Source organism: Eucalyptus grandis, chromosome 3 (genome assembly GCF_016545825.1).
Source record: "Eucalyptus grandis isolate ANBG69807.140 chromosome 3, ASM1654582v1, whole genome shotgun sequence".
NCBI classification, from domain to species: Eukaryota; Viridiplantae; Streptophyta; class Magnoliopsida; order Myrtales; family Myrtaceae; genus Eucalyptus; species Eucalyptus grandis.
This window is the reverse complement of record NC_052614.1, coordinates 46,529,194-46,543,453: the sequence shown is the minus strand read 5'-3', so window position 1 is coordinate 46,543,453 and position 14,260 is coordinate 46,529,194. Positions and strand designations below refer to the sequence as shown.

At 39.3% G+C, this 14,260-nt stretch overlaps 1 protein-coding gene across 3 annotated transcripts; it reads right to left on the bottom strand.

Annotated features, from left to right (window-relative positions):
• Positions 1-426: 426 nt before the first annotated feature.
• LOC104439757 (formin-like protein 18) lies at positions 427-13,612 on the bottom strand. Of its 3 annotated transcripts, XM_039308611.1 has the most exons (19): positions 13,358-13,612; positions 13,119-13,232; positions 11,778-12,478; positions 10,391-10,612; positions 8,787-10,288; positions 8,579-8,705; positions 7,342-7,413; positions 5,871-5,969; positions 5,747-5,788; positions 5,395-5,475; positions 5,263-5,313; positions 4,682-4,763; positions 3,955-4,049; positions 2,932-3,003; positions 2,579-2,695; positions 2,016-2,084; positions 1,855-1,921; positions 824-1,179; positions 427-736 (listed from the first exon to the last, which is right to left on the bottom strand). In XM_039308611.1, the coding sequence occupies exons 2-18, from the start codon at positions 13,189-13,191 to the stop codon at positions 1,001-1,003; spliced, it is 3,651 nt and encodes a 1,216-aa protein (XP_039164545.1). In that variant the 5' UTR covers positions 13,192-13,232; positions 13,358-13,612; the 3' UTR covers positions 427-736; positions 824-1,000. The 3 variants fall into 3 exon arrangements, with proteins under 3 accessions (XP_039164545.1, XP_039164546.1, XP_039164547.1); XM_039308612.1 differs by lacking the exon at positions 13,358-13,612 and having other exon boundaries at positions 13,119-13,345; XM_039308613.1 differs by lacking the exons at positions 427-736; positions 824-1,179; positions 1,855-1,921; positions 2,016-2,084 and having other exon boundaries at positions 2,668-2,695; positions 3,960-4,049.
• Positions 13,613-14,260: the final 648 nt, after the last annotated feature.

Sequence of the window (14,260 nt, the reverse complement as noted above, 5' to 3'; positions counted from 1 at the left end):
AAATCTCATAAGAATGAAATTACCACGATAACAAGAACCAGTCCGACACTATTCATGGTGACACTTCCCATATAATCGTCTTTCTACATCAACTCTACTGACTTAGCATAAAGCAGGCAACTAACAACTATCCATTTCCCACAAAACAATCTGTGCAATTTGACGGGCAAAGTGAACTTTTACCTTTTCAGGCAAATTTCATTCACTAGCTCGAATGACATGAATGATTGTCGTGTTAACTGCTGTAGTATTCTAGGCAAGTAATTCTTGTACATACTATTGGAACAAGAACCGGTGGTAAGCGAACTTTCAGGAGTACCCGAGATTCTTTTCAGTATTACCCCAAAGTAGAGTGCAGATTAAACCGCATTGGGTGGACTATCAAGTCAAAATATCAGGAGGGGAAAATACAAAATGGAACAAGAGTGACGACAGAAAACTTGATGATGCTATATCATTAATACCTGTGCTACAAGACAAGTTGGTTTTCTACAGAAGGAAATTATTATTTTGAGGTCATTCAAATCAGGCAATTCACCACTTCTACAAATGATAAAAAGAGGATGCAGAGGCAGGTGTTAGAAAATTCCTACCCTGAAATTGTGTCCCCAGAAATTACTTATGACTAGCTTCTCATCTGGATCTTTTACAGTTGCAAATCAGATGATTTATTCCTTGCTGGCTAACAGCCTTTCTTCTTCAAATAAACAGGTGAGATCACATAACAGAAAAATTCCTGCGGCAAGAAACACGTGAAGATGCGTGTTAAATAAAAGAAGGCGAGTATCGAGGCATGCTATTTGATAAGATGGAGAAAACTTACCAAGAAGGGTTGCAGTTAGCGGCAAGTTGTGTCACTATACAGCTGGACCTAATTGTGCTACTGGTCAATATGTACACTCTAATCACTACCCGCTAAACTATCTGATTTTCCATTGCCGTCTTTGTAAGCAGAAGGTTGAGCTGAAAATTTCCTTTCTTGACCTAGATGGAGGCATGATCATAGAACATTACTCGTCAAAAGCGATGCCTGTAGTTGATGATCAGCCTTCTTATGAGAATCGCCTAGCTTCGACTTGTTGGTTTCAGCTACTTTTTTCATCTCAAGTTCATTCTGCTTGCAGTTCTCCTCATGGGATTTGTTAAACATTCTTACAAAGTTGAGAAGAGTCGACACAACTGCAATGGGTATTTAAGAGGAAAATTAGCCAACACAATTGCAGTGAAAAGAGAACATGCATCAACAACCCCTACACTAATGTACCATGAATTACTTCATCCTGTGGCTGCAGCCTCGTCTTAACCATGACCTAAGTATCTTCTCATGGCAGCATTTCAATTTCTCACAATCCATTAGTATGGCTTTAAAGCCGAGGGTATATCATAATAATTGTAACCATTTCCCACTGTATGCATATACTTCAAGAAAGTACAGGTCCCATTCACTAGTAGAAAAGACACTCAATTTGCTTTGTCAATCTTTTAACCTTTCTCATCTGTTCATTTGTTTTATCATTCGCTTATTAATTAACTACTTGTGATCAGGATAACTAAATACTACTCATTTGACCGTCAAATATCATACAGAACTTTGTCAGAGGGAGATTCTCTCAGAAGCAGATCAAATTTAGGCTGGATTTTGTCTGACAACGCTCAGACTTCATAAGAGACTGTATTGCGCTAGCAAGCATGGCTACATATCATTTGACATAATTTTGTAAAAGTTGCATATTCACTTGCTGACATATTGTCAAGCAAACGGAACAGCGATGGCAATATCATCTTCAAAACTAGCTAGTACACCATTCTTTCCCTAAGAAAAACCAGGATTTCAATATTGTCTAGTAACAGTACCTTGCTCAAAGGGGCAGCGAGCTGGATCTTCTCCAAAGTAGATAATCAATGAATCCACGTTTCTACCCTGAAATACGTCTTCTTAGTTATTATCATTATATAATAATACATAAATAAGTGCAAGCTCAGTTCTATGGTTCATGCCAAATTATGAGACATACCACCCCAGAGTAGAGTAAAGCTAAAGACCTCACTTCAGCTTCAGCAGAGCGAAGGAACTCCTTCAAGGTCTGCACAAATAAGCTAGAACATCAGTTTCCGCAATTTATTGTATCTAGGATCCAACAAACAGCACATTTTCGTAAGCAATATTATGAAATCTGAATCAGACAAAAGTTCAGGATATATATTCAGTCAAGCTTTCCCTCAACAAAAACACAAAATAAACAATTTTCCTATTTGCCTCCTTTATTTAATAGTGGAAACAACAGTTGCTACCTCGTTAAGCTAACAATATTCTTTAAAAATTCTGTTTGCAGATCCTGCTAACTAACCACTGTTATCATCCTCTGACTTCAATAACAACTATTTTACATCCTAAACATTTGAACTCATGGAGAATTTGGGTGAAGCTGCAGGGAGCCCCCTAATATTCTTATGACCTTGCACCTCAATCACCACCACCAATAGTAATTATCATAATAAATGGCATTCAACAGTCATGCATTGACAGGCAGATTTGAGGATAAAATCATTGGAAAAAGTATCGTTGGGCTCAACAAACCTTGCAAAAAGTTTCTGAAACAGGACCATCGTTTTCAGCCACAGACAATTCCTGCATAACCTTTTCCAACCCTTTGCTTATCGCTTGCATTTCCTCTGCCAAGAATTTCAGTTGTATCTGAAAAGAAATGACACATATTTGTCAGGATGGCATAGTAGGTTCTGCTTGGAGAGACTCTTGCTTTTTAATGCTGGACAGTGGAAACTTTCAAAAATACAAATGTTGACATGTAGAGTCATTTTATCTTCTTTTTTTTCACAATTTTCTAAAGCTCGAACATTGTAGAAAGAAGTACTTAGGACAGGACAAGCGAACCTTAAATTTCCTATTTCATGAATAGTTACAGAAAGTACCTTGGATGCTGGTTCCAAATGAGCCAGGTCCTTTGAGAAATCTAGAACTTCTGGTAGTTTATCAGCCAGTACCTGAAGCTCATCAAGGAAAAAAATCAAGAACATCAGAAAAACTTCTTCAGAGAAACACACTTGAGTTGCTGATGATAAAAATGGAAGTATACAAGCATTGTCATTTGGATGAAATGAAGAAGTCAAATACAAACCAAAATAAACAAACACACGTTACATAAACTATGTCACCAAGGCAAAGGCCAAAGCAGGCTTAATCAATAGAGGGACAGATAATGACCTTCTGAAATTCCTTTCCACAGCTAACTTTTATAAAACAATCATATTCAGACATCTCTTATTAAACTGTGTCCAGCAGTTCTTAATAGTTCATGTCATCATCAGCTTTAGTTTTCGACAACTTGGTACTACTTAGCATCTGCAGATCATTCAATTTACATGCCACAGTGCTTTGGTAGTTCAAAAGTAACCGGAGGAGGAGAACACTTTGTGTCAGTTTATTTCAATCTGATGTATAAAAGGATTAACATAAACTAAACTGACAAAAGGTTTATGAAAGTTCAGATATTAATGAGGGAATACCTCTCCCACCTAATCCAGAGAATATTTTATAAATCCATAAGGAAAACAACTCTTTTCATGATCAATATGTACAGCCAAACTTCAGGAAAGAGAAAATCATATTTCGTCATCAAATTTCGAAAGCCATATTTGAATTCTAGAGGAGGTCCAGCCCATATTATATTTATCTTCTGCTTTCCTTCTCAAGCCACCCTTTGTTTGTCACTATCCACACAAATTCAAACTCTCAACATTCATATATTGAGCAGTGCCCAGTCATGAGAATGTGACTTTTAAGTTTGGCATGGCCTCACTTATGTGTAATGATGATGATTAAGTTACTAAAGACTTCCTGAGAAGAATAAGTGCCTATTCAATCCTAAAGCTAGTTTCACATAACTAGTGCAAAAATTTTGTTGTCAGCCCCTGGCCAGAGCTAGCAATCATCACCTTACACAGATAATGCATGAGAGTCATCTTATTGTTCCGAGCACGTGTCTCAGTTAGCTTGAGCAAGCTATCCAGCCTAAAGCCAATAGCAGAGCCTGGACCAAAAAGAAAAAAGAAAGTAAAGAGAGAGAATTCAAGCCTAAGATTTTGTTCCCCATGACAAGCAGGCGATATTACTACCACAAAATAAAGCCTACAGCATAAAGTCATTATCACCAAGCATTAAGATACTTCCACAGATAAATTGATTAAACCAAAACTGCTCTTACTTCGGATGGGTAAGTTCGCATCCATTTATTAAAAAATAGAAAAACATGGTTGTTGCTCAAATCCATTCATTCAGTTAAGCAGTGCCCCCATGAGAATAATTTAATCAGAAACAAACTGTAATATCCCGTTCAAAGGGTATACCCTTGCTCAGACAGACCTTTGGAACCTACCTTGGAGTTTGACAAAAGCAATGACAAAATATATTTTAATTTGAGTTTTGAAAAGCATCTACAAGATTTTAAAGATCTTAACTGTCTTAATTTCTATGTCTAAAGATTCAGGAGGTTTAGTATTAGACGAAAAGCTAAAGCAAAAAGTTGAAGCAAAAGTTATTCCAATAGAGCTTAAATTATTGCTTACAGTAACTACAACAGATTTCAAAAAATTAACCAAAGTATAGAGAATAGATCATAATCCATGAACCAGGACCCTAAAATAAACATTTCAACTAACTCACCCCTGGCGGTCCCCTGGTTCAAGGCATTCCCAAGTGAGAGTATCGTCTGCATAATCCTCTTCAGTTTCGCAGAATTCTTGATCTGATAGGGACGGTAAAGAATAAAGTCATATGAGTTTTGGGTTAGGTTAACCTGCAGCTGGTTGCAAAATTGATGCTGTAATCTGCTGATGTGTACTCTCTCTCTTCTCCCCCCCCCCTCTCCCTCTCTCCCTCTCCCTCCCTCCCTCCCTCCCTCTCTCTCTCTCTCTGCTCATGCAAGTGTGTGTTAGAACAAAACTCACAACCAGATTCCATCATTACATTTGTTACTTTGGGCATCTCCAACACAAAACCTCGGCTCAATATTTGGAAGACCTCACCGGCTGATTCAGCACCCTCTTTCTTGTGAGACTAAAGAACACCATAAATGCCTCCCTCTCTCGAAGCTCTGGCAATTTCATGTCCTCCTCTACAATGGCCTGGAGGTCTTTCAATTGATAGGTAATGTAATAATGCTACTAGTAGCAGCTTCACTCAGCTCAAAGTTTTCTCTCACCTCTAGTGTTACTAAGCTAGTCAAAAAGGACAAATCATGTTACCTCTTCAGCAGAAGTGTTCACTATATTCAAGTTGTTTCTGAGGTCAGCAACCTGAGAGAAAAGAGGAAAGTAACACCAAGAATAATGCTGGGCAATTTGCAAGAAGATGAATAAGACATCAACTATTCTCACCTGGGTTGAAAACTGTATCTTAAATGAAAAAACTCTCAGTTTGGATTCAACTCGGGGCACTTGCATCAATTCTAAAAAGAACTGCAATAGATCATAGTATATTTCATCAGATGGCATGTCAAAGACATCATATATACTTAGAATCCATCATACTTCTCCAAGGTGTTCAGTACCAAGGGTTTTAAGGAGACTCCATTAACTTAGCAAGATTGGAAACTCTACTCAACTATTATTTAGTACACACGCATCCTCAGTATAATCACAAGGAGAAAGTACACAGCTAAACCATGCAAAGTAGAGAGGTTGAGCATAGACTCCAACTCCAGATATAAAAACACAGACTCATACAAACCTGTTCACATCTTCCTAATTTTTCTCTCTCTCCAGTGTAGCCCTGAAATTGGAGCACCTGAGAAATCAATCTTCAAACGAAGGGGAACATTTCTGCAGGACTTATCAGTTCCCAAGAAGTTTACCTTAAGTAGTTCCATCTCCTCCTTCGTTGGACAAAACTTTATGAGGTTTTCCACCTGGTCAACATCCAATGCAGAATCTTCCAGAGCAAGTACCGATTTCTGTCATATAAATCTAGATATATTAAGGCACTCAGTGAAACATTAACCATATAAACATTTACAGCAATGTTGCCTTTGAACTAAGGGCCCAGAAAAAAGAAAAGCTACATAATCTAGCATGCTTGCTCAAATAATACCGACCTAACATATAATGATGAAAACCAAAATATAGCAGTACAAACATCACGGTTGAGAAAGAAAAACAGCTACATGCAAAGTGTTGAATTGCTACTAATGGTCATTTTAGAGACATAACGGCTGGGGGAATTGATGTCTGTGGTCATGACACTACTATCAAGCACTGGCATTACAAACATTTGCTGATTGAAAACACATACGCCTGCTAATCATGCCACATCTTTGTAGCATTAACCTAAACCATTTATCAAGCACATAAAAAAATACAATGCATGGAACATGCTTAACCAAACAGCTTTTTGTATTTAAGCAGGTGAATATCATATAAAAATGTTTGAGAACTGTCCAAGAAGTGTTCTGATGGCAGAAATAACTAGTGAAACTGTTTAATCTGCATTTAAAAGATTTAAAGAGGGTCAACCAACTAGAAGATGACCTTTCTTTCCATGTGATGGATGGGATCACTTGTTTATTATATCATAATTACGGTCAACAAAAGCACATGTAACCGGTTTTTGAGTAACGTCTATATTTCATGTAGCCCATTGGATTGAACAAATTGATCTTTGTAGAATTAGTAACATTGTTTTCACTTTTTAGTGAAGATGACCTGTTAAAGTCGATCCTTTATTCAAATATAAGACCTAACAGGACTAGGATTCTGCTGATTGAATAAGCAACTAAGATTATTGAGATTTCAACCAATGATTAATTGATCAAGGAGACATGAAACAGGCTGTATGATGTATGAACAGCTGTGGTCATCTTGCCATTCACATGCTTTAAAATCCACCAAAATAGTAGACAAAAAGATTCTAGAAATCTTCAATTAAAAATATAAAAAAGAATACAAAACAAAGATCAGCTTGCAACCAAAGAGATCAAAGAAGTCCACCAGACTATACATGGAAAACCATAAATGCAATACGTTTTCTAGTTGAGATTATGAGTTGGCAGTCATAAGGTCAACTTATCCAACCAGAGAAGCATCATTACAATCCCACTTAATAAGGCAGAAATGATAAACAAGAAAGGAATTATTAAGAATGTATTCAAGTGCAATTAAATTAGAGAGACCGCGTCACATGACTATGCAGCTCTTATCAACTTATCGTCCTATATAGAGAAAGCGACTGGAGAACAAGACTATGTGTTACGATGCTTAGTTAGTAAGATTACATCAGCATCACTTATGTTAGAGGTTTAACACAAAACATAGCAGGATCAAGCTTACCATTAAGTCATGCAATGGTACTTTGACCTTTGAAAGCATAATCTCACAGTTGTATGCTCGCCTGTGGTCAATCTGCAAACACCAATCAGCTAAATGCAAATATAATGACAATAAAACATCATGGAACAAAATGAGTAAAAGAAATGTTTATGACCTAACTTGACAGTCCATATTCCACCTCCAAACTAAATTGTCATTTATTAAACCTGGGGTTCGAAAGTTCATACATTATCTTCAAAAATTTGTGTCATAGCTTCACTCTTTATAATCAACAGACATAATAAGACAAACCATTTACATTAAAATTAAGCCCAACTATAGAAAAGGAAAACAGTACATTCACCAACTGACTTTGCTCCAACAATATGCAAATTATGGCACAGTAAACCTCAAGAATAATAACACCATTGAAGAAAAGCATTGATAGGTGGCAAAAATTCTCAGAATGAGTCATTTATATGGATTTACTATAAGAAGTTTAAAGCAAAGTACCAAATATTTCCTACCCTAATCTTGTGGTAGAAAATCTTTTGCCATGAATGACAACAGATTTTGCTTGCAGGTGGTCATGCAAATGAGCCCATGGATAGAACAAAATCAAATTTGCTATTTCTTCAATTAAAAACATAATACTGGAAAAGATGCATAAACACAAAACCCAAATTGCCATTCTACATAGTAAGAGATGGCTTTTTATTAGCTGTGATAGGGGTGGTTGCAGTACTCTCTAGTAGTGCCAAGAGGGGTAAAGAAAATGAACTAACAATCACAGGCTTTAACTACACAAGCACTCATTCATAAAACTGCCAATACAAGCCATTTTGTTTCTAGCATAAGCTAAATACCCACATGAAAAGTTAAACTACTGAAACCATTATAGTAGACAAGTTTTGGTGTATATTTGGGTATCCAACAGGCAGGCTTATAACAAGTGACATGTAACTGCATACAGGCAGATATATGCATTATCACTAAATGCGACTTCCAATGTATTTGCCAATTTTTCGTTGTGTCCAACGTGGTAAATGCAATATTGACCAATGAGCAGTCACTGAATTTTGCTCCCTTGGATCACATATGCCAATAAGGGGCTGTAAAATACCAAGATTCAGTTTTTTTTTTTTTTTTTTTTTTTTTTTTTTTTTTTTTGGGGTCGAAACCAAGATTGAGTTTCAAACTGGAATAGGGCCCCAAAATCTGAAGCCAAGAACATAGAGTTATCAGAACATAAAATTACCAGTTGCACTTTTTTATCTGCCTTGCGTGCATCTGAGCCACGTGCACCTTTTTTTCTGCTGGAATCTGAAACTGGCACAGATGCTGAGAAAAGATTTTCCAGCTCAGACATGTCAATTTCCGGAGCACTGCAAATTGTTGCCAGACAAAAAATCATTTACTACCACATTAACAGACTACTAGTGAAATATAATACTAAAACAGCATACTTGGTAGCTTCTCCAGATTTTTGAGTTTCCGCCCAAATGCTTCCTTGTACAGCTCTTGATAGCTTCAACCAATGTAAAGGCTTTAGCTTTTTCATGTTGCTATTCTTTGAACTTAGAGTACGTGACAAGCCTCGTCCCCTTGCAATGCTGAAAGCACTCAATGGTGGTCCTGGAGGTGGTCCTCCACCAGTCTTCAGTACCCCTTTAACCGAAGGAACAGGAGGAGGAGGTGCAGAAGGAACAGGTGGGGAGTTCTTCACTGTAGCTTCGGACTGTTTGGCCATGATAGGGGCAGGAGGGGGTGTCGGTGGTGTGGTAGGTGGAACTTTAGGACCCATAGCTTGCCCAGAATGAAGAGGAGGTGGCGGGGGTGGTGGAGGTCTCACATTCGTTGGTTGATTCTCCTTCAAAGGAGGTGTTGGTGGTGGCAGCGGCGGCGGGGGCGGCGGTCGATGTGGTGTTGGTGTCTTTGAAGATAGCTGCTGAGCTGAAGAAGGAAGTGGAGGGCAAGGAGGAGGAGGAGGAGGAGTAGGAGGAGCAGGAGGAGCAGGAGAAAGTGGCTTGGCTGCAGAGTTGGCTGAAGAATGCTTGTTCATATCATGTAAATGAGAAGTGACCTCTTCACCAACTAAAGCCCTTGGTCTCAAACCTGGTGGTGGTGGTGGTGGTGGTGGTGGTGGTGGAGGAGGAGGAGGAGGAGGAGGAGAATGTGGTACTGGGTAAGCTGAAGTAGTCTCCTCCTTTCCCTGTATGTGAGAATTTATCTCATCACCAAGTGGATTTTCTGCTTTCGAAGACAAGGGATAATGAGATGCAGGAGGAGAAGTGTTGGAAGCAGAAAAACCAGGTTGAAGAGGAGGAGGAGGAGGAGGAGGAGGAGGAGGTGGAGGAGGTGTCAGTGATGAAACTAAGACACTTTTGGGTCCTAGATGCTCGATGGAAAGATTCTGAGACATGGTTTGGACTGCTTGGTCTGAGGATACTGTTGTTGGGTTTTCTGCTTTACTCTCAGATGACACAAGATCACCAATTTGACTTTCAAATGCAAGACCAAGAGGTGCAGTCTCTTGTTTTGGCATCGTTAGATTTGAAGCTTGGGCAGAATCAATGTAATCTGGAGAATGATTGGTAGTCTGAGCAGCCTCCACTCTTCTCTCTGGAGATGGCTTTTGGGGAACTGATTGACCCTTTAGATTGAAGGAAACAGAACTATGCTTCTCCATTTTACTCTCTAACATCTTTTCAGCACTTTCTTCTCTGATACTTTCAAGATTTTCCAGAGCGTGTAGAGAATCAGCATCTGATTTTCCTTGAAGTATATTCGAAACTTTAATTTGCTGGATGACGTTAATCGCGGCATCTGTTTTGGGAGCCAACCACTCTACATGGCTAAAAATTTCCTGAACTTTAGCAAATGCTTCTATTGGAAGGCCCTCCTCCTCAAAGCACGAAATATCTACGGGAACAATGGAAGCAGCGGAATCCATCTCAGAAAAGAGGATCTTCATCAACAAGATAGATAGTATATTAAGTTCAGCATAACATGGGCTTAGAAAAATATGTCTGCAAAGACTGCACTAAAACAAAAGTGGCATCAGATATACCTCTGCTCTGAATTCCTTTGGAAATAGATCTTTAGCTTCCCATAAGGTATCAATTTCATCACGATTAAGCATCAAAATGTTTGACCTGATGAAAGCCGTATTGAACATGACTCGGAACATCATCTTTTCTCGTTCCAAGTCTTCGAATAAATTTATGCACTCAAGGACAACGTCTCCTTGAATATGGCAGTTTATGTCAATCTTAACTAACTCGCATTCTGCCTGCACAAAGGTCCCAGAAAACCTTCATCAACCTTCTCAAAGGAGGAAGAGACAATATTAACAAGGAAAGTGAAATTTTGGAAGATTAAAATGATATATGCCACTGCTAGCAGAAACCAAAAACCAAGACAGCTTGCATTTTAAAATCAGGTCAAATCACCGGATTGAAGACGAACAACAATCATTCATTCTTTATTTGACTTGTTCATTCCAGAACCACAGTACTACATAGGAATTCAATCATTCTTCAGATTCAAAATGTTGATCAAATTGATTTTGCCTTGTTGCCTTGGTATAAAAAAGAAAACAGCAAATTTGAGATACCGATTAATTTCAATGCTCCAGCAAGTTTTCTAACATCTTTAATGACTGATTCTACTAATCAACTCCTGCCTTGTGAATAGCAGCAGAGAAAGGGAGAAAGCCAATTCTGAAGCATGTCTCCATCAGAAAAAAAAAAAGTGTTGTTTAAACCAATGAGGTAAAAGGCTAGTGAAAAAATTGAATATATGGCGCATTGTAGCACCTTCAATGTGCTTACAGATAACCGAAGACTTCAGACCACATCCAACTTTTCTCTCCTATTTTAGATGATCAGTCTCCGAAAGTAACATCCTAACAGGTTCCTCACATGGTATCTTTGCAAATCAGCATCAATAGATATATTGAAGAAATCTACTTAACATATATCAAAGATGATATTTACACTCAGAATATCATGACTAACAACTGATGAGCTGCAAATGTGTTCAACTATCTACTAAGGTATGACCAACCTTATATCTAAAAATCTTCCAAGTCTTCCAAGGAAAGCTTTGTAGAAAATAAGAAATTAATAACACACGCTATTGAGAAAAATCCTATACATCTCCCCAAAGATTAAATGGGGAGAGGACAGGCAATTGATAGACTCTTCAACTTCAACATAATTTGCAAAAGCCTATTAAGCTTTCCTTTATACATCTTCAACCATCAGTAATGAAAACAAAGAGATTATCGACATAGGTAAGAGCAACCGTGTATTTCCATGATGACACCATCCAAATAAATTACTTATTTCAGGAACCGCAAATTTATTACAAAGCTGTTAACTCTGTCCAGGAAGATTTAAGAAGACCAAGGTAAAAATAAAAATAGATTCGATATAAGTAGGACGACACGTCACCTGCTTGTAAACCCGAACTCCTTTGCTTCTCTTTGAAGTTGAGAATAATGCTTTGGGAGTGCGATCATTAACGAGAAAGGGGTCTTGCCCATAAATCCTGAATATTGGGCGGCATCCACCCTCCCCGTCAAAATTTGGAATGGATCTGATGATTATGCAGTCTAAAGTGAGTGCTCTGTCCAAAGGAGGCCATTCGGTGGCCACGTTTCTCCTTGAGACATACTGTAGATATCTCTGTTGAGAAGGGATGGGATTAAGTGGCGACAACAAGTGCAAAAGCTCACGTGGAGCCTGCTTGTAAACCATGTCCAGTGTCTTTTGCTCGCCACTGTATAACTTCCTATAAATTAGAAGAGCAGCAAGCATGAAGGCCAAAACTGGCCAACCACCAAGTTCACAGTGCATTAACAACAAATTATGATGCCCAAGAGAAAGCCAACTCTCGCATGACCTCAGAAAATGATGAATCATCTCCATTGTCAGCAAGGGGCAGCCCTCGTACTGCCTAGGGTAGTCCATGATGGTCATATCATACTCAGAGAGAATGTTAGTCAGTTTGCTTTGCTCCTCTCCTTCACGAAAATTGAACACCAGAATAGAAGACTCATGGAAGTGATCTTGAAACTGGCTAACTATTCCTCGCATATGAACCTTGTAGTCCTCCGCCGTCCACACATCAGTAGCAAAGCAGCAATCAAATACTAACAAAGTCACAATGAACATTTATCAATTGCATTTCCAAGTCATCGTACCAACCAAATGAAAGGGTTGCACCCAAATCCATTTTCCATACGAAGAATTACACAGATAAAATGATTAACGCGATCAAAGCAATCTGGTTTCGTGTACAGTACACTCCTCAATCTCATCCTAAGTGAAACAGAGGTTACAAGTAGTCTGAGTAGGAAAAAAGGCTCAGTATTGAGATTTGAATTCTTAAAGGGATAATTAAGGTGAGATATAGCTAGCCGCTTGCCTTTCCAATAAACTCATCTACTGACCAAATAATTGTTGATCACGCATCTAACATCACAAATTACTAAACAGTTTCCCTGCCCCAATCAACTTTAAATCGCTATTCTCCAGAACTTCTATATCACAGCAATTCTACCAATACAGCAGTCCATTCAAAGAGCTACACTAGCCACCCAGACTAAAAACCATAATCCACGCATACATCACAATTACGCTCAGGAAAAACCGAGCAGCATTCTTTCGCCCGCATAACAGGCCGAGCAGAAACGACACCCCATCAATTCAAGTCTCGCAGCAAAAACCAAACGCCAACCCACGCCAAAATCAAGCCGCGGAACGACACGAATTCAAAGCTGGTTCCCGTACCGTAGACCCGTTCGCAGATCTCGAGGAGCCCGTCGGGCGGCTTCCGGTAGAACAATTTGAGGAAGGACGCCATCCCGGCACCGGCCTCCCCGGAGCGCGCGCGATCGCAGAACCCTAGAAAGCAAAAAGAGCACGTGCGGTTTCAGCAAGCGCGCACGCGCACGGCGAAAGGAAACGCGACGGGAATCGACGGAGCGACGGAATCGGAATACGGGCGGGTGGGGGTGTGGGAGGAGGACCTCGAAGTGGTTGTCGGCGGTTGGTGGCGGGGAGCTGACACTCGGCTTGTCATGTAAGGAAAAGAGCTCCCCCGTCGGTTCCCGCGGAAATGGATGGTTTTGTCCGTAGCAGAGCGAGCGAGAGGGAGAGAGATGCAGGATGAATGATTGATGATGGCGATGGTGATGGCGATGGTGATGGCGATGGCACAGTGAAGATTTCGATTTCTGCTGCTTCTCCTTCTTCAACGACCGAATTAAGCTTTCGTGGTTTTTTTTATTATCTTTTCTTGTTTTGTTTTCGTTTTGTTCTTGGGGAGCAGCTGGGAAACGCCTGCGGGGTCGCCACGTAAGCTGGCGTGGGGATCACTACGCACCGACTTTAGTCGTTAGCTCGCCAATTTTTTATCTTTTTATTTTTATTTTTTAGCGCGAGGGGGCGTTTTTCCGCCGTGCTTTCACGATCGGGAAATTTAGGCCCTATTTGTTTAAAATTATTTATGTTTTACAGAATAAAAATTTCTATTCTTTTGTTCTGAAAAATAAAAAATGAACAGAAATGTATTTGATAAAAAAATTTCCGACAAACAAAAATTTTATTTTTTTATTTCAAAACAAAGATCTTTTTTTTTTGTTTCTAAACAATTTGGAATAGAAAGAAGAAGTAGAAAAAAGTTGATTCTTAATCTCGAAAATATTTCCAAAAAACAATTTTTCTTTTATTTTCTTTTTTTTTTTTCTTTTGGCTGGTCGTCGGTTTTGGTCATGGCCAACCCTTAGCGACCGACCGGACGAGGGCCTATGACCTTGCTTGAGGGTCGTCGACCCCGAAGATGCCCTCGGCCAATGGCGAGGCTTGTTGAGGGCGAGCCTCGTGATGCTCGTCGAGGCCATTGCCAAGGCTCGCCTCGCTAGATCTAGGCG